The 25,182-nt window shown below is 40.0% G+C and overlaps 1 protein-coding gene across 1 annotated transcript in view; it reads right to left on the reverse strand.

Annotated features, from left to right (window-relative positions):
• Window positions 1-23,839, reverse strand: part of tmem65 (transmembrane protein 65) — a 35,485-nt gene extending 11,646 nt beyond the window's left edge. Inside the window, exons 1-2 of the mRNA XM_044170817.1 lie at window positions 23,184-23,839; window positions 51-95 (exon numbers count right to left, since the gene is read on the reverse strand). Of these exons, the coding sequence (XP_044026752.1) occupies window positions 51-95; window positions 23,184-23,460 (322 nt within the window). The 5' untranslated portion in view covers window positions 23,461-23,839. The remainder of the gene's footprint in view (window positions 1-50; window positions 96-23,183) is intronic.
• Window positions 23,840-25,182: the final 1,343 nt, after the last annotated feature.

The following is a 25,182-nucleotide window of genomic DNA, read 5'->3' on the forward strand; positions in this document are numbered from 1 at the left end:
ATAGAGGATTAGTGCGTGTGTGTTAGTGTGTGTCAGATTTAATCTCTCACCATATCTGATCTGGGCTGCAGTCGGCGGCGAGGGCTCCAAAGTCTCTGAGAAGAAGAAAAAACATCAAAACACATGAAACGTTCGCTCATTAACTGCTGAGGTTTGACTTTAAGCGTCTGCAGCAACACGGAGACACAGTTTGCTCAACACACACACACACACACACGCACAGTGTTGTGTAATGGTAGAAAACAGCACCATCACCCCTCACCAGCTCAACCAAAACTGGACCTATGAGGGTCACATAGCAACGACATGCTGGGCTCAACGCCAGCTCAGAACCTTTCACACACCATCAATTATTTAAAAGTATTGCAATATTTATATTTCTGAAGTATTACTAACTGGGCGTCTGTGGCGACATTGCCGGGAAAAATGCTGTATTAAGTTACTGCTAATGCAAACCGAACATTTGCTACTGCAGCAGCTTCACATTAAAAGCATTTACAAGCATTAACGAGCATTCTGACACTGACCGCTATCACATTTGACATTGGATCAGTTTGAAATACTGGAGTAATGGAAGAAGAAGCAGCAGCCACAGTGAGATGTTCGATGAAGAGCTGCAGGCTGCACACCTGCAACTTTAGAGCGAGGTAACAGACTCCTTTCACTGTTGTGTCCTGCTGTTTGCAGACTCATGCCACATGCAGCATAAAACCAGATCACGGTTGCTCACAGAATGATGGAAAAAGGCCAATTACTGCCTGACTTCTTTATTAAAAAACGACAATAGTTTGTTTTGCTGCCCTCAGAATTCTACACCTGTAGTGTTAAACCGCGTTTGCTGTTACCACCAGTAACTAGGTGTCGCCAAATCATCCAGGACTGCCACTTTAAATAAAGAAGAGTGAAAAAATGACAAGTGATGTAGAAGGTATGACTTTAAAATGATTAGTTTTTCCATCTGCTCCTCTGTCCTGACTGCTGCTATAGGTGGGTCATAAATTTCAGTGCATTTTGAGTTTTGACCAAAACTACTCCCAGGTTCTAAAACCTGAATCATGTATCAAAAACAGTCAGGTACCAAGAGTTGTCAAATTTCTTGGTCAGATTCTTAGTCTTGTTTATTAACTCTGTGATAAGATATGCTGTATTTTAAAACAGTATCAGTACGGAAACTCCGGTATTGTAGTGGCATCGGTATTGAAAAATCAGTATTTCTAACAATACCCAGCCCTACAAGCTAGAAGTTATTCTACCCAGAATGTGTACTTGCGTGTTTTCGATTGGCTTGCATGACTGATTGCTGGATGATGTTGGACTGCTCTGAGGCAAAAGTTGAGCCAGGAACAACTTCAGAGGCTCTGCAGCAGGACTGCCACTGTGCCAACACAGTTGTCCAAATAAAAAGAAAGATGAGACTGTCTGAACGAGGCCTTACAGCAGTGTACCTCCAACATAGCTGCTCGAAGTTACAGTATTTCAAGTCAGAGGAACGCTCTCTCTCTGTTTAACTGCCATCAGTAGCTTAAACTACTGCAGGGTTCTCATATTTCACTTTTTCTGTTTCTAAATTACACTACCTTTGAGAAGTAATGGATTAATAAATATAAACACCGGATACAAACAGAACAATGTGATAGGAGAGTGGAACTACAATTGCTCTCTCCACTCAAGACCTATATTTTCCAGACTTTCCAGGCCCCTTTGGGAGCCTGAGATAGACACCCAGGAAGACATTATGGTAACCCATAAGACAACTAATTTCATGTTTACAAATAATCTTGATTTTTATAATTTAAAAAAGTGATTAAAGGACTGTTCAGATGGATATTTTAACTTTAATCCTTAGGTTTTGAAGGACATTTGGTTTGCAAATAGGCATTAAACACACAGGGCAGGAATACACTGACGACAATAAATAACATCAATCTAAAAGTAAAATCCATTAAAGCAATATAAAAATTCAAATATAAAGCAGCTATAAAATATATTTATATAGTGATGTATGACAATTTGAAAATAATGTGACAATGTGAAAGGTGTCTCTGGTACTGATGAGCCTACAGAGAATTATCAGCTCAATCTGCAGCTCCCCTCGGCTTTATGGAGCTTTACAGAGAGTTTAGGTTCATTGTTTATCTGTCCGGCCCGCAACTTTACTGTTTTGGTTCACTCTCACCGCTCTCATAGCGCCGTTTTCAGCTGTTTTCAGAGAAAAGCTGTAAAAAGCCACTGTACACTACCTGCTCAGCAGCAAACAGACACACATAGTGGAGCATTTAGCAGCTAAAGAACCAGATATTTCCCTCAGGAGTTGGTGGAGACCAAAAACAGAGCTAAAAGAGAGAATATTGGACTTACATTCATCAGGTGGACACAAACACGACTCTAAATAAATTATCATGTTGCTCCGTAACGGCTGGATGTGTAAATAAGCAACTGTTTGCTAACAAGTTTGCCATATCAACTTAAAAGGATGATCTGTCAGTGTTGGTTCACAACTTGTTTACACTGCCCCCAAGTGACCAAAAAAAGTCATTGCAGGTTTAAGAATATAAAAATACATATAAATGAACATATTAAAAAAATAATGCTAAAAAACAAACAAACAAAAAAAAAAAAAACAGCAGCTGATCAAGTAAAAAAAACAACAATACTTAAATAAAAAGGAAATGTAAGACCTATACAGAGCCAAATAAAAGTGCAGTCCTGGGTAAAATAAAGGGCAGGAGTGCATGAGTCCGTATTACACAGAGATTCAGTAGTTTCACATCCTGGTTTGGTCTACAGTCTGACTTTAATTGGTAAGCGAGCAGCAGAGAAGCAGCAGACTTGAGTTGGTGTGTCGAGCACCCTGGGGAGACACTGAGTTGACTCAAGAGAAGTGGGTCACTGGAGCAGAGTGCATTCTGGGATAGAGACCAATTACAGGAATAGGTCAATTATAGCAAAAGATTAATCTACTGAGTCCTTCGATTTCTGACCTCCCTGCGTATGTTGGCGAAACTTGTATGAGACAAGTACATAAATGCACAAACTTTTCTACCAAGTTTTGGGATAGAAATAGAGAGATGCCAAGAGCACAGAGACAACTGGAGTGTGTGCGTGGCTGCATAAAGAAGCCAGAAGCCAGCCTCATCTTTCAAAACAAACAGGCAGCAGCAGCGTTGACAGAGTCATACCTCTCTGAACAACCAGCCGCTGTGGAAAGGTCAGGGTCTATTTGAGGATGCAGGAGTAGAAGGCTCCTTCCAAACACAAAGCAGGCGAGGAATATCTCTTTAATGACCACAGCACATGGTTCAACATGAAATGCACCTGTTACTTTTACACCTTCACCTGCCAGAACAAGGACCTCCAAACGCTGGCTGATTGTCTCTCAATCTGGCTAAGGGCTGCAACTAACAATTATTTTCATTTTTGATGAATCGATCAATTGTTTGGTCTATAAACATCAGTCTGTACATCAACACAATATCGTATAGCACAAGATGATGTCATCCAATGTGTTTTGTCTGAGCAACAGTTCAAACCCCAAAATAATAAATTTACTATAATGTAAGACTAACAAGCAACAAATTATTACATTTGAAAACTTGGAGTCATCAAGTGTTTGGCATTCTTGCTTTAAAAATGACAATTATCGATTATCAAAATAGTTGAAGATTAATTTTCTTTCGATTGAATAATCGATTAATTGACTAATCATTGCAGCTCTAAAAAACAAAATTTTAACTGTTGGTAAGATAAAAACTATGTACCATCTCCTTCATTCAACCCACGTTTACTTACTCCCAAAGTCCCTTCCCGTCTGCTCTGAACAACTTTCTTTCTCGCTATGAAAGAGAAAAAACATCCATTTAAAAAGATTTAAGCATCCTGCCTTTAGCAGAGGAAACCAACTGTCTACAAATCAAAGCCTCTGCCAGAGCCAGACTATCAGAGAGATTTGTGTCGTTAAATTCACACGAGGATCTGATGCTTCCTTCTGCTTCCTGATAGAATGCTCAATAAGCTAAAAGTTGCCAGGCAACAAATTCCAATCCACTCCGTGAGCAGTATCGCTTAGCAACAACATTAATCCAGGAAATGACACGGGGACCCACTGGAGGATGTGAGGAAGTTTTAGGTATCAAAATTATAATTTTGCTCTTCACACATTTTTTAAACTAACAGGACTCCACTCTGCTGTGGAGCCTCGGGTGCAGTCAACACTGAGCATTTCCACCACATCAGCAGCAGTGAACAGTTACATCACTCAGGGGTGCTTAGTCTCCACTGTGACTAGAAAAACAGATTTGGAAATTCCTGGAGTCAGAACATTAAGGCAAAGAGAGGGAAGCCTGGGTGAGGCTGAGATGGGACAAACAAGTGGCAACTGATAGGCTGAGACACATGTCAATCAAGCAAACCGACTCAAGCAAACACACCCCTCTATAAGCCTACTGAGACAGAAACATGTGCCAAGTTTACATCCAAATTGATGCAAATTTTAAATCAACTTCCAGAAAATCTGCAAAAGAAAATGCAAATGTGCTTTTCCACCCACTACTGTTATGAGACTATTCGGAGAAGACTGCACCAAGATAAATAGTTGGTGACGCCAATTCTCCTATCAGGTGCCATTTAACCATTAAAGAAGAAGAGGGCGCTACATGATTATAGAGCTCCAGTCAAACCTCAAACAAACAAAAACAATGTGGAAAATGTGAATGAAATATGACATTTATGTTTGTTTCATGTATTAATTTGAGGAAGGTTACAGTCTCCTCATCGCTCCACACAGATCTAATGTTTTCATCTGTCACTATTTTTGGTTTTTCAGTGGAGCAGAAGCTTTAGTATTCTGCTTTTATCGCTTTACACCAACTGTTCCACCTCAGCCAAGCGTAAAAACTTTTTCAGAACTCCTGGTGTTTCCTCAGATGTTTTTTTATGATAATGCACAAAAAAAACCAAACAAATAAAAAAAAAAACTGGTGGATGGAAACACACTTATACATGGAAAGTCCAGTGGAGTCCTATCCTGTCTGTCTAAAGTCCATTCCAGTTAATGTACAGTGTGTATTTTTGGATTCAGGTCAAGTTCAAGTTTGTAGTTTCAGACATAACAAATACAACTGAATGAAATATAATTTCTCTCTGGACCAGCACGTGAAAACCAACAACATAAGGAAGGCAAGGAGTAAAGGCAAAGAGACCTGCAGCCTGTTCCACCAGCTAAACACAAGTTTGATCATAAGTTTGTCTGTTAAGTCAACACTGACTTACATTGTACCTAGTTAGTTTCACACTAACCTTGGCACTTTATTCAGTTGCACCATCTGTACTCATGCAGAGAAAATCATTTCATTTAGTGCATCATTCAGGTAATATGGGTAAGAAAGATATTACTAACTAGAGACAGAAATTAAGGAACCTACAATAGACTGTTTTATTAAAAAGGAGAAAATAATGTATGCTGTCATGTTGTGTGATTTTATTAATTCAGTGATCATTTATCTACTGTTGTACTTGATGTTTACTAAGCTGAGGATGGCTGTACTTTCCAAAATAACACCACCACCACCACCAGAAGTCTCTGGAAAGCTTCAGTCTTGCTAAGAAGATTCTGCAGATGAAGACCTAAACAGTTCCAAGTTTCTCTTACAAGCAACCAAGTGATCGAGTGAATGCAGCATAAAAATCACACTGTCCTTGTCTACTGCGAAAAACAGAAACTGTACAGCACAATACGAAGCCTGCATGTCAGCATCATCATGAATGTAAAAAGAACATGAGCTCCCAGTGTAAACATCGTTGCCCCTTGACAACAGTTAATAAGGCATCCCTTACATCTGCTTTGGGAAGGTGTACATTTGAAGTTATAGGTTAACTGTGCGTTGTAATTTACTTATATGGTGCAATCTGTTTTTACCAATAGTATAGTATAACTATAGTGTAACTCTAACGCTGTGTGTTCAAACTAAGCTACATTAAAATGTTCACATAGCTGGTGCACCGGTTCACATTTCACATCACACTCATGTTTTCTGAATTCATATTCACCCTACACCATGAAATCAACTGAATATCCACTCAGGTGTGTTATGGGGTTTTGTTTGCTCAAGAGGGAGAATTACTACACATTTTAAATATACATTAATTTAACTTAACCTAAAAAATTAAAAAATGTTATTACTTTGGTGAAAAAAAAAAAAAAAAAAAAACAAGAAAATTGCAAATAACGTTTTAAGATAATTCTGTAATTACAATGCAAGATGTTTTGGAGAACAGTGAAAAACAAAACATATGGAAATGTACCTTCAGTTTAGATTAATGCCTAAAGAAAAGGCATTTCTGTCTCATGAAAGCTCACTGAATCTAAATGAGGATTTGTGAGTGCTGCATCATTGCACGGTTGTGCATTTCATCCATTAAAAATGATTTATTCAACTAATGTGCTGATTATACATATGTAAACAAAAACAAATGTAGGTCTGCCTCACTCTTCACAAGCTCTCTGGAATTCTCCTTATGAAAACATTTTATCAGTTTATATATTATTTATTTAATTCATTGAGAGTTTGTCACACTTTATTAGCAATTTAAACAGCGAGTATTGTAATACTGTAACAGCAGACCAGTATAACCTCTGAACGGCTCTTTTTAAATCAACACCGATGCTAAGTCCCCCCCCCGAATATTATACAACCTCTGTCAATTTTCAGAGCTGGGCAGGTCCAGTAAGAGCAGACCTTAAATCTTAGAGCTGGTCAATGAACCCATGACACATTGATCAAAACTATTTGCCAGTGAAATGATAAAACATCCAGCGCTCCACAAAATGCTGGTACAGTCAGCTCCTTAAACCTTCTTTCTCTCTGAAAAGCTGGGCCAAGGCCTTGATTAAACACATTTTGATCTGAACGGCTCACACCACATTACCATTTCTTTGATGTTGGTAATAAACAAACAGAAACAAAGCTTTTCAAATGCTTGATCAGGAAAGCAATTAAAGTGTTCTGCGTCAGTGCCCCAGTGATTTAAATATCACAATTTTAATGCCTCAAATGCAATCAACAGGCCACAGTGAGGTCAAACATTATTTGTCCGTACAGTCGGCCTATAGCAGCTGAGCATGGTGAGTTAGGCCATCAGTGATCAGCCAGATGAAAGTGCTTTCCTAAAGAAAAGGTCGTGGTGTTGCATGTTTCTGCAGGGCGCTACAAGTCTGACACTTTGGTCCAGAGTGAAATTGCACCACAATTTAGTGAAGACATTCATGGTCCTCAGATGATGAATGCTACTAACTGGTGATCCCTAACCCTCACACTACATATCACAGTCCTGAAGGGACATTTTACAGTCACTGGATGGCAATGAAAATTAAAGGAATTACGGGAAGAATGTACAAAATGAACTCACTGGGTGATACCAAATCTAAGCAAAAACATAAAAAAAAAAATTTAATGATGTCATGCGGGTGGTAAAGTAACATGATGTAGTATGATCGAGAAAGGACTCTTCCACTCAGCGTGGTGGCCTAAAGGCCCTGACGCATCAAACCGATGTCAAAGAACTAGCGGCGACAAAAGCCGACTGTTGTGTCGCCTCACGTCACCTGTGTCTTGGCCAAAAAGTGGCAGTAGAACTCAGCACACCAACTACAGCAAACAGCCAACTGGCACGAAAGTTCAGTGTGTGCGCGAGAGGTAATAACTCTCCATACCAGAAGGTGACAGTAGTCTGCATTGGTCATTCAAAAAAAGATCACCGGAAGACTGCGGATTATAAACAAAAGCAGTCCCAGGGAAGTAGGTTTCATAAAACAGCTGCTTCGAGAAAATGTCTGATTTCCTGTCTGATCTGTCCAATATGAAACGTCTGATCTTCTGTAAATATATTTAACTTCTCGTGCACCGATTTGCTAAAGCTGAACAGCCCATCAGAGTGATTTCTCTCACTGACGGCCTCGGCCGCTGATTCAACTTGCTCAGACATCGGCCGACAGCCGGTGTGTCGGGGCCTCAAAAGGTTAAGAGAAGTGGGCATGCCAGCAGGAGGTCGATGGTTCCATCCCCAGACTGGAAAGATAAATTTGGGAGGGGAGTGTAAAAGAGCAGCCCCTCCCTCATTGCCACCCTTAAATAAGGCCCTTAACCGAAATAGATCAGACTGTGGTTGTACTGTGACTGAACAGGCCACTCAGTAAGTGCGTTTGATGTTTCAATTAATTGTTATTAATAAGCTACACTTAACTTGACAGTTCTGCACTATTACCTTATACCGTATTATTATCATCAACCGGTAAACCCACTTTGTACTTCACACTTATTTTATACTCATACCCACTTGGTACTTAATTTATTTTCTGACCTGTATTATAGTGTATTATATTTTTTGCTAGTACTTCTATCCCTGTGTGCACTGACGTGATAGGGAGCTGCTGTAACAAAAGAGTTTCCCCTCGGGGATCAATAAAGTATTTCTGATTCTGATTCTGAATAATAACAAAATGCGACATGTGCAATGGAAAGACTTAGTGAATAAATCATGACGTAAAGCATGTGACTTATTTGAACGGAAGTTTCCGCTCTACTAGCTGTAGACAACAAAAATTGCGGCAGGAAAAAATACATCAGATCTAAACAAACATAAATGTCATATTTCTATCATGTTTTCCACATGGGTTTCCATCGTTTGAGGGGCGCTCTTTTAATTACATCATCTCGTTGCGCCCTCTTCTTCTGCAATGCTTTAATGGCACCCTACTAACTTTCACATAACAGCAGTGGAGGGAAACACATTTATTCACATTTTCTTCACCGTCAACTCAAGCGCATTGCTGTATTGCCAATGGTGGTGCTTTTATCCACTCCAAGTTATACTGACAGTGCAGTTCGGACAGCATAGAGCTGAGCCTGACAAGTGTCAGAAGATGGACAAAGAATAAACCTTTCCTCTGGACTCACACCAAACTCTCCATTTCTCATCCATCTAAGAATTTCTGGTGTGTATTGACAGCCTCAAGGGGCCGCTGGAGTGGCTGTTGCCTTTTTGTCTTGCTGAGAGAAGAATATTAATTTCAATTGTGCTGCTGAAAATATCAGGCCACACTGTGGGAATAACCCATTTTCACCCTTTCTGATTTTGACTTCCTAATGACTGCAGTGTGAGTACAAACACTTCGACTCCTGGGAAAACATGTCCAGAAATAGGCCTGACTGACGCAGGCAAAAATTAATATCACTGCACAATCTGCCAATAGCAGCAGATCTGGAGTCAGATGAGTAAATGCAGAAAAGTCTCAGTGTATCTCACTCCGCTGCAGAATATCTCATAAAGTACATAATGACAACAGTGTGAGTCTAACACAGTTCATATGTCAGTGTGTGATTAAACCAAACATAAGCTGGCTGACTCTCTCTCTCTCCCCCTGTGTGTGTGTGTGTGTCTGTGTGTGTGTAATTAGACATCAGCAGATGCTGCATCACCTGTCTGCTGTCAGACTGCTGATTACCAGAGTGGAACTGCTTCCTGCAACACACTGCACACCTGACAAACACACACTGCACACCTGACAAACACACACTGCACACCTGAGGAACACACACCAACAACAGTTCATAGTTTGAAGCTTTGTTGCGATTATAAGGGAATTTTCCTATATAAATAATGAATAAAGTTGATATCTCACAGTTTTAGCTGATGCTGAATTTTTTATTTTATTTTTTTAATTCAGTGTGATGCCAACATGCATCTTCCGATTACACTGTGATGACTGCTTGATACTTGGTGCAGATTTGAACGTCAAATCAAATCAAACAATCAAACATTGCTTTATTAGCAATGTTTCTGTCCTGATTTAACACTACACTAGTTTGAAGCACTTTGGACAGGATTTGAGCAGTAATTACATCTACTCAAATGTGTAAAACATTTATTTTGACATTTGCATTTTAGATCATCTTTTGTGCTGTCACAGTCCTGCCTCAAGTGAAAACAAGAGAAACATAATCCCTTCAATTCCTAAAAGGTTTTTAGAAATGCACAGAGCGGTAGATACTACTCAAGGACTACTTATTGTCACATTAGAAGAGAGACGGCCTATTCATTCAGCCCAAAATGAATGAAAATGCACACTTATAGTCGTGTAACTAACAAATCAATCATCCTCATACCAACTTGTTGCAATATATCAGGCATATTTTCAAGCAAACAAGGTCCGGTAACAAATAAGATGACTGGAACAGTCTGCTCCCCTAGTGTATATTCATTCTTATACCAGCTGAGCTTACAAAGACTAGGAACACTGAATTTAAAAATATGAATATAGGAAATTAACAAATCATTATCAGGATCAGTGTGTTCTGAATTATAGAAAAAGCTAAGACGTCATTTCTCTTTTTCAATGACTTAAATGAGACTGGTCTTGTGCTCAGTGATGGTCATTTCCCTGGTTGGAAAAACAGCCAACCAATCACAGCAATACAATATTTCTGTCAGTCAACAAATTCTGTGAAAGGTCCAAAACAGACAATGTGTTAGTCCGTCTCTCAATACTCTCTGACGTCTCTACCCTGTGTGTGGCTCTCAGCTCCAAGCCCATTGGTTCCTACTGAAGATGTAAATGTTTAAAAATAGAACCCAAATGTATAAAGACTAAATAAGGCTAAATACAACTAGAAAAACATCTTCTTTTAAGAAAGGGGTCACCTTTCTGTGCCAGAGCCAGAAAAATAGCAACAGAAAAACAAAAATGGCAATGGACATAACCATTACCAAAATAACCATTTCAAAATCTGCATCTTTGCATCTGCATCTCATCTTTCTTTAATCAACATGACAAACGTTAACTGCCTTAGGAACCGCTTCTTCAACTTCTGTGTCGAATGAAAATGACATTAACAGGTCAGATACAGTACATCAGCCATTAATGATTAGGTTAGGGCAAGCAGAGAACGGCTAACACAAACATCAATGTCTTCCTGCATGATGAGGTGAAAACAAATGGCAAGTCAGGCTAAAAACTTTAACCAACGCTAAATGATTCTTTACCATATTTGTCAAAATTTAATTTGACGAAGCAGTGCATGATTGTGCTGCTGTTTGGGAGTCGACCAGTCAAGATTTTCAGATTCTCCCATGAACACATGAATTCTTAATTATAGTTATTGCTAAAACGTTATGAGTCCTCTAAAATGGTAGAGATCTGAAACCTGGATTACTACTAAAATCTACTTAACTTGTCTTTCAACTATCGACTTGATTTTCTATAAATCCCTTTGCTTCTTTGAGACGAACCCTTCGTCCAAACTTTAGAGACATGTTCTCAGACCAAGTTTGTTCTATCATCATAATTATTGTGTGTAAACAGCTGTTTCTGCTTTAATTGAAGAGACAGACGGTCCTATCGAGTATCCAGGCAACACAGGCTGTCATGTCACACTCTCGTCTCACACACACACACACACACACACACACACACACACACACACATACCGGCCAAACGCTTCGCCTCTTCTACCAGCCAACCTGGCAGCTCATCAACCATCACTTGGATCATTTCTTTTAAATTAAAAACTCTGGATGCCAAACCTTCATAAGGAGTTAAAATAATTGGCAGTTTTGAACAATAATCACAGTTTTCACTCTGCTATCTTCTAATTAGCTTTCATGCACACTCTCCACATCAAACTTCCAGACACCAGATGCTTCAGTTTAGAGGAGTTCAGTGTGATGAATGTTGACACACTGAAATATAACTCGGTCTGATTAAATCTATCACTGAAAATTAGGCTATGCTGAGAGTTGTGCTCTGAGTACAAGTTGCCATTACAACTATAGTGGATGATGCGGACTAGGGCTGAACAATATGCAAAAAAAAATTAATTAAAATAAAATCATATTGCGATTATTCTGACATATGTGGACAACTGAGTATTACACCCATATGTAGTGTGGCCATAAATCTGCTGCTATAGCAGCCTCCACTCCTCTGGTTTCAGGCTTTGTACCAGATTTTAGCCATTCAACCACAAGAGTATGGCTCACAGTCTGCTTTCCAGTTCATCCCAAAGGTGTTGGGTGGGGCCAGTCAAGTTCTTCCACATCAAACTGGGAAAACCATTTCTTTATGGACCTGGCTTTGTGCACAGGGGCTTTGACATGTTGAAACAGGAAAGGGCCTTCAACAAACTGTTGCCACAAAGTTGGATTGTCTATTGTCTAAATTATATTTGGGGTGTCCACATACTTTTGGCCATATTGTGTAGCAGTTGTTCATTTCCTTATATAAACTACCTCACCTTTTTGGTGTCATAAATATACTTCCTCTGTGTTAGAATTACAGCTGTTTGCATTGCTGCCTGAACAGCTTATAGCAGTTTTTAGTGGTTTTCACCACTACAGCTGGGTTTCACTAAAATACAGTCACTGCGTTGCATCCCACACTACAAATATTGACTTCAAAGTTAGGGATCTATTACTAAAACTGGCCTTCTCGGATTTTATGTCATTGTGTCACTGGTACCTGAAACAGCATGCACCTCAGCAGCCTGACCCGGTCAGACATATGCTAGCTCACTCTCTTCCTTTCTCGCACACTCCTGCGAGCTGGCGCATTAATTTACAACATTTATGGAGACATAAAACACTGATAAAAATGTTTGTTACATTGAACAACAGTGTGCACACTCACTTCCGACCACTCACACATACTTCCTTAAGAAACTGAAAATGCTCTATGTGAGTACGCTGTCAATGCAAAACCAAACTTTCCTCCAGCAGCTTGAGAGTAAAAGGCCTCCAGTGAAAAAAATGGATTATGGTACATTTGAGGAGGCATTTTTTTACACCTAATTTGTCAGTTTTACACAAGTGAATTAAACAGGCAAAGAGCTGTTGGCACATACTGCAGTTTGGGCAGATCTCAAACCAATAAAATATATCATCTGTGACACTGCTGCAGGTTATTTTTTTCCTATTTCAACTCTTTTAAGACCTGGAGCTTTTACAGTCAACTTCCTCTTCCAACTCTTCAGACCTGTGCAGGAACGCTGACATTTTCATTTTATTCAAAGTTCAATTTGGGAAACAGGCGCTTAGGACATAGCAGGACTCTGCTGAGAGCAGGCTTCTGCTTCCTGCCCGACAGACAACAGGGAGAACACAAAAGACAGTGTAGCTCTGCCGTGTAACCGGAGGACAGCGGATGTGTGCTGCAAATAACAAAGGACATAAGTCGACATATTGCCAGCAGTTAAGCTGTTGTTGAAAATGTGACATTAAGACTTCCATTTTCTTTGTTTCAAACACAGTAAGACACCTTGGGCAGAGTTTAGCTCTGCTGTGGACTTACTGCCTGACAGCTGTAAAACTGTTTGAAACGCCACTCGGCTCAGTGGACTCACAGGCTAGGAGGCTAACATAACAGAGCCAAAGAAGCATCGCTGCAACCAGAAATCAATTTCTGTCTAGTGCGGGTGAGATGTAGGCATTAAATAGCTATATATACACCTAGCATAGCATACTGACTGTTGGGTCTTACAACAAAAACAGGATGATGGAGAAGAAAAATAACCACAGATCAATTGACTGAAAATGTGGTGGTCTAAAGCAAAAAAAAGGATATTTGCAATGGTTTTACACTTGACAAATTCGACTAAAGTCAATACTTTATACAAGATATCAGCTCAGTCATGTCCTCTGCTGCTGATAGAATATTCTTGTCTGGTTGGCATTTGTAGGAGGCAGTGGGATGCAGCCAGAAGGAGGCTACAACAGCAGGCTTTTTGCCCCGCCTTTGACTGTGGTTGTTGTCTTTATATGTGGACGGACAACACGTAGTACAAACTAGATTGTTTTAAGGATACTGAACCCTTAACTGTAGCCTGTTGGAGTAGATAATGACCAACTGTCCAAATCCAATTAAGGACTAAAGTTGTAATCCTTTCAGTCCTGGTTGATTTGGCGAGGCCCGTGGTTACCATGGTAACAAGTACAATTTAATAAGTGGTTGAGTGGCTACTTTGTCAGAAATACAACCGAAGTGCAGCTGGTGTATCGGTTTACAGCGCAACCAAACAAACTCATGTTGTTTTAATAAAGAAATTAGTCAAAAATAATTACAACCGCAATTAGATTTTACGCCGTGAGTAGTTTTCCACAAAACAGCAGTAAAGTTGGTCACTTCGTTGAGGAGTTGGAGGTGTGCAGCCTGTCGCCTGCAGCTCTTCATCTAACAGCTCACTGTGGCTGATCATTCTTGTTCCATTACTCCCTTGCAAAAATAAAAAATGATCGGCTGACAGAAAAATTGCCAAAAACGTCACAATAAAAAAGGCCCTACGTGTTTCGCCAGTTGTAACGCCTTTATTATAAAGCAGCAGCAGTAGGAAATGTTGGGTTAGCATTAGCAGCAACTTAATACAGCTCTGACACGGTGTAAAGACAGCGAACAGAAAACAGTGAGGCTGTTATCAATGAGAGAAAATTGCACTTAATTGCATGCATCATGTCCTGTGAATCCCCCGTGCTTACCAATAAAAACTACTGGGCCTACACAGAGAGATAATTACTGAATGTAATACGTGGAATAGCTATTGCAGAAAAAATGCCAACCATAACAGTATAAAAAATCAGGTTTGATTTCATGAAAATCTTTATAAATTTAAGGTATTTGTTGCTAAATATGTATTTCATGTAATTTCATGTGTACAAAACACCAGAATATGGAGTATAAACACCCATTTTAGGGAAATCATGGTGTAATGTAAGTTTTGCAGCAGATTGGGTCTCTCGATTGCTCTCTTGTATTTCTTCACCCTCCACCCCCCTCTCTCTGACTGTTTATGTAATTGTCAGCTTTGAGATGTGGAGAGGATTCATCTCAATCTCCCTGCATGAGGCAGCACTTTTGGCTCAGTTGAAAGCAAGATCATGCTGCCGTCGACTTGGCAGGCTCGCGCGATGATTTAAAGAAGCAGCTCAAGTTTTGAAGTGAAGACTTAATTTATGTGCCAGTCAAACAGCACCTCTCCTTTAATCATACTCAAACTTCCCAGGTGCTCCTGGGGGCTTCAAACCACTTCCTCAACAGATTGTTCATCTGTCTTAAGTCTCAGAGGAAATAACTGCTTCATTCTCAGCACCCCTAAACCTCACGTCCGCAACACTCGATGAGATTGACAAGTATCTGAGGTCTGTTTGCACACTGCAGGGAGTGCACTGAGTGGTATATGGAGGAAAAACACCTGTCTCATTCTCTATGTTGAAAGTGCAGGAACAATGAAGTCTCCATAGGATGTTTAGTACTTAAATGAGGCTATGAAAAGTAATCTACAGTTGGGGTTTGGAAGCATTTTATATAATCTGAAATAATTATCAATCACTTATTGAATCTGAATCCTTGCGAATCCCTAACTAAATGGATTTAGGTTTAGCTTTCTCACTTTCTAGCTATATAATGTTTTAGCACTATGTTTTCATCTACTTGTCGCCTGCAGTTCTTCATTCATAATACTGAGCTGCACAAACAGCAGAGTGAATAAGTCACAGTTAATAAGTTCATAAACTGACAATGTATATCACCATCTACTTCATCCAGTTCCAAACTTCAATCTGAAATTAAGTAGTTGTGATGTCAGTACCTACAGCCACACTCAACAGGATTTGTATGCAAACAAAACATGCACCCATGTTTGCTACAGCTCAGCGAAGTGTCCTATTCCAACTAATTCATTCCCTGTAGATTTGTACTATTTGTCTGAATTAATTTCAGGCGTCTATTATTGTCACTGGTGGGAAATTTTCTCTGCGCACGCACACACACACACACACACACACACACACACACAACAAACCTGAAAGGAAAAGGCAAACTTCCAGCACTCGATCCAAAGAAGAATACATTCAACAACTCTTTACTTCTACTTTTCACCACAGAATATCCAGTCCACAGTTGCATGTTTTTAAGCAAAGGCCAGAGAAACATTTATCAAGATAAAAAAAGGGCTGAAGTGCAAAGTTAAACAGCTAAACTGTAACCCACCTACAGCCTGAACCACGTTGGTTCACTGGGTGTCACAAGTTCAGTGGTTAATTATAAGCTATAGTGAAGTATGCAGAGGTGACTTCAATCCATCAAGCAGGCAGTGAGCTGCACCACAGAGGATTCATTTCAGCAGCACTGTATTAACATGATGAAAAAGTCACCTCACAATGTCCAGTCCTTTGCTTCTTTAGTGAGCAAATCTGTTAATCTTAAGGATGTGCGCTGAATAACAATCATGCAAGATGATGAAATGTTGAGCCACAACATCTTATGTGAAATAAGACTATTTAAATCTTCTCATTTAATTTGGCACAGTGCATTTCTGAGGAGCTTTCTTTGTTTGAAAAGAGGCACCATCTGCCCATTGTTTAGACACACTGAACCTGTAATTAGCAACTGGCCCTTCAAACTTTCAGTCTATCTATTAAGTATATAAAAACAACAGTACTAGGGCTGGGTGTCAAAGGCTGGCTCCATTTTGGATCTGGTTCGCAGTTGGCAAACATGGCAGCGGCGGATGGCCGCCCACCATTGAGTCTGGTTCTGTCCAATGTTTCTGCCTGTTAAAACGGAAGTTTTTTCTTGCCACTGTCGCCAAGTGCTTGCTCATGGTGGGATTTGCTGGGTCTCTGTAAATAATATTATATAGAGTACAGTCTAGACCTGCTCTATAGGAAAAGTGCAATAAGATAACTTCTGTTATGAATTGGTGCTATATAAATAAAAAAATTGACCCGGGGTGCACGGTGCTACAGCTCCTGCCTCCCAATGAACTGACCAACATCACACCTCCTCAGCCGGTGCCTCGAGGAATGTGAGTAATTTAATATGTCTGAATGGTGAGTGAATGGTGGATTCATTTAGGCATCCAGTCATAACAGATCACTTCATGACCCAGCCAGGTTTCAGTAAGATGGATGGAAAATGAACGTCATTATGCCTCGAGGAATGTGAGTATTAATATGTCTCTGATATTAAATCGTTCACTAGTACAGCTTTAGATGACAGAGAGCTGACATTAAAGAGTCCACATTTAATTCTCCTATTTTGTCGTCTTATTTCAGTGTTTTTCTTTATGTTTTTATGTATAACTCCTCTTCTGTTAACTTTCGATTTGATTAATTTAAGTGGTCGGGGGGGCAGACACCGTCACTAAGGAGTTTTGGGTGGGTAACTGCTCTAATGGAAGCGCAGAGAAGCATGTAGGACTACAACTCTCCCTCCTGGTCTCAACTCTGAGTTGTCATGGTTTTGGTCGACAAATAAACTCGGCCAGATTTCTGGATATGAGAGCTGCTCCATCCAAAGTGGGATGAATGCCGTCTCTCCTAATCAGACCAGGTCTTCCCCAGAAAGTCCGCCAATTATCTACAAAGCCCACATCGTTTGCTGGACACCACCTCGACAGCCAGCGGCGGAATGAAGACACGCCCAGAGAAGTCCGACATTGTCTTTGCATATGTACACACCGACTCATTAATTTTAGTGACCTCCGATTGGTGTAATCGAGAGTTATTACCACCGACGTGAATAACAGTCTTACTGTATTTACACTTATCCTTAGCCAGCAGTTTTAAAAGGATTCAACGTCGCCCGCTCTGGCCCCAGGAATATATCTGACTGTGGTCGCTGGTGTCGCTCACTTCACGTTTCTCAAAATGGAGCTGCGGGTGTGTCGCTGAGTGGGGAGAACTTGTTAGAAACGTGAACAGGTTGTTGGTGAACCGTGGGCTTCTGCTTCCTTCGGACAAAATATCGAGATTTGATAAGCTCTGATGCTGAGGAGTCTCTTATCAAACTTTTTTCTCTTCTGGGACTTTTTTTATTTGCAAAGAGCAATGCAGAAGTATTTTAGGTTGCAGGTAGGCCTGTCGCGAAACAATTGCGATAAATTATATTATTGTCATTTTAAGACCATTTTATGCCACTAATATAATTATACGCATAATAATGCAATACACCCTTTCAATGAATTATTATAATTCTTAAGAATATTCAGACATTGGAATTGAAAAAAATATTAAAATATCCTAAAAAAAAGAAACACACACAACAAACAAAACACACAACCAAAACAATAAATAAAATGGACTGTCAGACTCTGTTAACAAAAACTGCACTTAAATAAATATTAAAACATGTAACTAACTGAGGTTAATTCTGTAAAAGACAAAAATAACAATTTTGGCTGTTTTCTGGTTAGTGTGCTCTCTGCAAGGCGGTGTCTGAACTCAGCCAAAAGATCTTTTGTTAGAGAAAAAAAAACAAAAAAAAAAAACATCACTCTACAACCACAAGTGGACTGTGTGTCTAACAAGACCGACAGGGTGGCGACTCTTCTTTGAAGAAACTAACTAGCAGATTACGTCATGTCAATTTCATGCATATCATATCAATATTTTAAGATGATCAACTTGATAATTCTGAATCAGAACCATCAGTACTTGGAATAGCCCAAATAACTTGTGGAAATTCAATGTATACGGTACGTATTTAATCAACATTTTATATGTTCTGCTGCTCAGCTCATTTTCAGGTTGTAGCTACAGGTTGTCAACATTAATTAGGCTGCAACTCAAAACTTTCTGCCTTCTCAGCCAACAAACGGTGATAACAGATCTTTGAGTTTTTGTTTGTTCCAACTTTGGTTAACTGTAAATGTTAAGCTGAATTTGGTTTCAATAAAATGCTACAAAACCCCTGAGTCTATACAATACATTCCCACTAAGCTTTGGCTAGAAATCAAGATCCCAAAAAATATCAAGAGTCTTTTTCTGAAGGGAGGCACCGATCCATGTTCAGTGACACTCACAGCTGATGTACAATAATAGCCCAACACGGAGCTGTCTGCTGCACACAAACATATGCTGGTGTGGAAGGAATTATCTGAGCTGCAGATTGGTGGGTTTATTATTTCTGGAAGGCCATATTTTCAATTTCATAATCCAATACTGATGTTTCAGTCTAGTGATTATAGATAATCATGACAAACAGCCTGTATTACGTCACTGACCTTGCTTTACAGCGACTTGGAACACTAAATATCTGGTAACTTAAGCTACCATTAATTGGGGAGCTAATTTAATCTCAACAGCAAAATGGAAACCAACGAACAGTCTTATAAAGCACTGCTATTCTCTACATTACAGCCATTTCCTTTTCTGTCAAACCGACACACGAGAAACAGCAGATTCACACTTTTATAGACATTCATACATGTCATACAATCTCAGCTTAATGTGACCTCACATTCACGATGAGCCTCTCCAGTTAAGAGCCTCTGCTAAATGTCTGAAATGAAGATGTAATGTTTTAATGAGCCTGCAGCTCAGCTTGGTGTCAGACTGACTCACTCGGCTGAACACGTTCCACAGCTCAACAGTAAACGCTTCCGATTCTCTCACTGTTCTTCAAAGCTCATTATTAGTAAAAGGGGGGCAGCCAGTTGCTTATTAGTAAGGACTTCCAGAGCCAAACTCATTCCTTGGCGTCTAATTAATATGCTGCCCAGTGCTGCAGAAAGAGAGGTGCTGCTTTGGTGACAGGCCGCACTGTCCCACTTAAAAACACTTTCCCAAATACTCTGAGCTCAGACATATTTTTACTTACTTACTTACTTACTTACTTTTCACTATGTTTACATACACAGAAGAAACCAAGTTATTGTGAGAAATCACAGGTTAAGGCAGGAAATCGGAGAAGGTGGCGAGACATGCACTACAATAACCGGTTACTGTCTGACTTGTTTATTGTTGTTCTGATCCATATCACAAAGTCTTTCAGCACTTGAGCACAACTGAAGGAGGTGTGACCACCCGTACAGTCCGCAACAAAATTGAAAATGAGCGCTTCTCATCCACCAGTGTCGCAGAAAACGTGGTACAGCATCAAGTTAGGCGTGAAGGTTATTCTCTTCTCATGTATCAGTGAGATATTTACAGAGATATATACAGAGAGACAATCACTGGGTTGCTTAAGTGGATGTAAACGCACCCAGTGTGTGTCCAATTTTCTCTGAAACTGCAGCTTTGAACATCCCATGACTCACCAGCAGCTACGACTGCAACTTGGGAGGATTAGCGCAAAAAAATTATATGCATCTATCATGCAAGTGACTTTCCACAACGGATGACAATTCTTCAAATGTATGAATTCATATTTTAGAGATGTTTTGCATTTTATTGTAACAAAATGTGGCTACTTTTACATGTTAAAATTGTACATTTGAGATTGTTTCAGGCCATAACAGTAGTCTCAGAAATAATAATTATCTGTCTGCCTCTTTAATTTTACTTCTAAAAAAAGGTTAGCTGTAGAAAAAAAAGGGACAAAAATTTGTTTTGTTCCCCAAGTCAAAGCTTCCAATCACAGTTAATATTAAGGATTATGAAAGTCTATGAAAATAATGAGGATAATAAGTAAAACTGTGATGTATCCCTGTCATAGAGAGGGGAATTGGTTGTTTGGGTCAAACTCTCAGGAGGAGCTCAAAGCTCTCTGCTGCCAGGCTGACATTACCTGTTTTTACGGGATAAAAAAAATAAGACGGACACATTTTTGTGACCTTTAAAACTTTCCGGGGGCTCAAAAAGTCTCGACACTCACTGGGATTATTACCCATCATTTGCCACAGCAGCTCGACAGCGCTGTCGAAGAGGAGAGGGAGAGAAAACAAAAACAAATGCATTACTCAAGCCATCATAAAATGATCAGCCCAAACTTTTGTTGATAGATTGTTGAAGATACTTGTACTTTAATAACAACTATTTTTAATGAATCAATCAGTTAGGTTTCCATACTTTTCATAACCTTCCATACCTGTGCAGAGACCATGGAAGACACATTTCTACATAAAAACTTTTACACAACATTGTGTCCAAAGAAATGTTTGCCAACAACTCAGCATGGACTCAAAGCTGAGGCTCTGGGAGATTTTCTTTTTTTGGCAAAAAGAAAAAGTCATTTCTACAGGCGAGGAAATGTTGCAAATCCATTCCTAAATCCATTTCAGTGTAAAGGCTGAATACAATGCTGTTGCATAGTAGGCAGATAGATTATCAGCCAGAAAAGGGTAACAATTTCCTGAAAATCTGCTTACATATCATCTTACATAATACCCCGAAAAAGCAGTTTGGGTGCACAGTGCTAATGAGAACAGTGTGTTACACAACAAAGTGATGAGGAGCCAGTCTGAAGGCACAACTGAAACTCTTTGAAATCTTAGTGTCAGCATTTTACCATTTCAGCATTATCTGACTGTACTGACCAGGGGGGGACAGTGGGATACTGCAGACAGACGAGGAGGACAGTAAACGCACAGTGAGACACTGAGGACGCAGAGCGCCTGATGAGGACGCAGAGCGCCTGATGAGCTGACTCCAGGTGCTGCATGTACTGCAGTTTGTGAGGTGAACGTGACATCTACACGTCTGTGGTCTCCCCCAATGCTCACTTATTTTAAAACATTTCTAAAATGATTCATTTATTATCAATGTTTTTCTTGAATTTCCAAACACTTCTCCCAGTTCCCAGGACATTACTCAGATCTTTTTACTCCTGATTCGGCAGCTGATTTTACTATTTCAGTCTATGATGAGTCACTCTGGTTTGGTTCACAATGAGACCATTTTTTTTTTTTCCTTTCGAGCAAACAGAAAATACCCTCTGGTGACTCAAAAAGAGGAAATATACACACATGCTACACACACACACACTCGCCTGCCTGTTCATGCCCACTGAAAGTACACACACTGCAAGAAAAGAAATTAGTCTCAAACCACACACACTGCAGGTTTACAATGAGCTGTTTATGTGCCAGTATTGATTATTTCAATGAAAAAAAAAAAAAAAAAAAAAAAAAGGTGGAATCAGTAAAACTTTACTGGCACAAAATAACCCTCCTATTTCAGCTGGGAGTTTAGTGCTGAACAATGCCGGTCACTCCTCTGCTATGATGTTTTTAAGCTTCCAAGACCATTGGTGCAGCATGTCAAAGACGGAGCCAGCTTTAAACTGCAGGGGATCACTACTGAAGTGGATTTGTCATTATATATGTTGGCCAGGTAAAAAAAACTTTGGCACCTTCACATTATGTTAAGAGTTCCCATAATTACTAGTTTCCATCTTGGAAATACTGTTCACTTCAGCATCCCAGTCTGAGTTCTGACTTGGTGCTAAAGCTGCTAATCAGCTGTTAATCAAACCGCAATAAGTAATGTTGTGGTAGCACTTCTTGTTGAGGATGAGGTGTACAGTTATTTAACTGGGGGGGAAATATATATATAAGAAAGGAAAAAATTATTATCATCATGTTAAACAACAGTCTGAATGAAACTCATGTAACTGTCATTGCAGCAAAAGCCTTGCTTTCATCTTTTGACGGCTGTGTTGCCAGAGACTTTTTCATTTGGATGCAGCCATGACAGGCCATTTGAAATATGGGTGCTTATGGATCTTTGTTTTATTGCCATGTTGTAGATATGTGGTGTTTTCCTTTGTGCCGTATAGGGTTTTGGAGTACATCCAAGTTTTAATTTAACTTTGGCAGTGTGGCACCACCTCACCTCAGTTTGTGCTCCTTACGTGTACAGGTGTCAGTGTTACGCTTGGTTATCTTCAGCTTCAAGTCTTAACTCTTGAAGTAAGTTACCTAACAGGTTACAATCTTAAAGTTTATAAGGCTAGTTGTAGAAGGCGACACCCCTTCGCCAATGCTGTTGCAGTTTCTACAGCTCCCACTAAAGAGCTACATTTTTTTACAGATAGCACCTCTCATTATCAACCAGTCACTAATTGGCAAAACCTGGTTCACCTGGGGCAGGTGTGGCCTAGCATGTGCCTTTGTTTAAGTGAAACCTGCAGACTGTTGGCCCTCAAAGACTCCACCCATCGATCAATTAGCACTCCTTCAACCATAGAGGAAGAACCCATCAGTGAAAACACCTGCTAAGGTGGTGGATTTTGGCCACCCCTGACTTAATTCGTTTATACGAAAGCTTGCAGCTGCACCATGGAGGGAATAAAAGTGATAAACAATATCGGTCAATATAGGGGCGGGAAAATATCGGTTATACCTGTGACAAGGCATTCAATCCCAGAGCTCCTTAGGGAAGCGGTCACCTTTGATCTGCGATGTTTCTTTCTTTCTTACCTTGAGCAATGGCTATGGACTCGAAACTCTGCAGCTCCTTCAGTAAACACGTCCTCTCCTTCGGCTGGAGGCGGTAAATAAACTCTTTGGCTCTCTTGGGGGAGTTGAGCGGCTCATTCGGCTCGTTTCTCAGATGCGTTCCCAAACAGCAGCTCGGTGTGTGCCGCCCTATCCCCAGCCTCGGCGCTGTCACCGCCGCCGCTGGTGCCTGCCTCAGAACCGACGGCAACTTCTGTACAGCCGGTCGGAGAGCTCTCTGTAGGCAAACCTTGAGCATTGTGGCGAAATAAATAACTACTTCAAGTCCGTAAAATGTAAAAACCCTACTGTTTTTATGCTTCTTTAAGCGCCGATCTCCGTTGTCTCCCCGCTCCAGCAACGACTGGCGCTCGGGCAGAAGTTGTTGGTCCTACTAGCTAGGTTCGACCTCAAAGGGAAAGAAACCAACGAGTTTTTATGACCGTTTCTCTGTAACTCGGGTTAACTTTCAAGCCGCCATACATATCTTCCTTTCGTGCTGTCCGCTGCCCAAACCTTCTCATGATCTTTTAAGACTCGGCGGTCAGGAGTTTGGCACATGAAGTTCAAGCTAAAGCCGAACGAGAACTAAGCAACGTCAAGTCAGCCGGAATTAAAAAAACACACTTCCGGCGGTAGCTTTCAAAATAAAACAGGTTGCTTCCGGTCATACCTTTTTCATATTAAATCCACTGATAACAACATCGCAACGTGAGTTCAGGGTACAAAAAGGAAAAAAATGGCCACACAGTAAATGTTTTCACTTATCTTTAAATCCGAGGCACAGGCCCCTGTCACTTCATACAGAGCCTCCGTATTAACAGTTCTAGTTGGAAAGTCAGAGCTCAGTCAAAAGTACTTATGTCCTGTACATCAAATCTTTTTTTTTTTTTGTTCCAGATCCTTATCAGTCTTAATGTAGAGTATATGCCAACCAAATCAAATAATAGTTTTTCCTTCATATTACAGCATTAAATTAAAATGCATTAAAATTGGTGAAGCAATTTCAATTTGCCAACAAAGCAGTTGTTTCTCTAAGAAAATATTACCTGCATCTCCAATTTTCGGTCTCTCCATCTCCAGTATGAGAGGCATGTCACATAGTACGATGAATGCCTGGTAAATCATAATGCTAAGAAGTAAAACAAATAATAATACAAGCAGAGGTATGTTTTCAACTCGCATGATCCATCTATGCCATTCTCATGTTTTGAAAATGCAGCATTAAACAAGCTGTGGCCATAGTGGTGGGACTTTTTAAATGAACTGCACAAACATGGCACTTAGCATGGACAAATACATGCCAGTGTGATATATGCATGTTTATGGGCGCTTACACTGGCGGCTAGCTTTCATGTTGTATTTTGATCAGATGGTTTGTAGATGTGAGTTGCAGCAGTAATTGCATTGTGAGTATTTTACCTTAGATTTTTGACACAGGCGTTGGTGTCCAAAGCTGTAAACCGGTTGTGAGTGGATGTGTCTGTGTCATCTAGGCCCACTGTTTTGGATTGACAACCACAGATTTCACCTTGTTTCTTTAACTATATTTTATCTGGAACAGCCCAAAATCATATATAGGGGCCTTTAATAGCACATTGGGAGTTTGGTGACCTCAGCAAAACCCCAGGCCCACCTATCTGCAGAAGTCTAAACAGCTGTCATCAACACACTTGGTGTTGGTGTGCAGAGCTTTAAAGAGAGAATCTTTTTCACAATTTAAACCAGGACAAAATGAAATGCCCACAGAAAGTGTCCCCAACTCTGAACCAAGACACATCTTGGTTACCACAGTTGCAAACTGTTTTGACAGTCATGTAGATTTGTTTGTCAAATAAATCTCATTTTAAAACATTTGTTTTACTTAAGTGTTGGATGAAGGTTGCAATTTTATAATTTCAAACCTGTATTGCTGTGAAAATGGCCCAATCGTCTGCCCTTTGGTGCTTTCTTGAGCTCAAAAGCTGTCACCCAAAAACTG

This window comes from Siniperca chuatsi, linkage group LG17 (genome assembly GCF_020085105.1).
Source record: "Siniperca chuatsi isolate FFG_IHB_CAS linkage group LG17, ASM2008510v1, whole genome shotgun sequence".
Lineage (NCBI taxonomy): Eukaryota > Metazoa > Chordata > Actinopteri > Centrarchiformes > Sinipercidae > Siniperca > Siniperca chuatsi.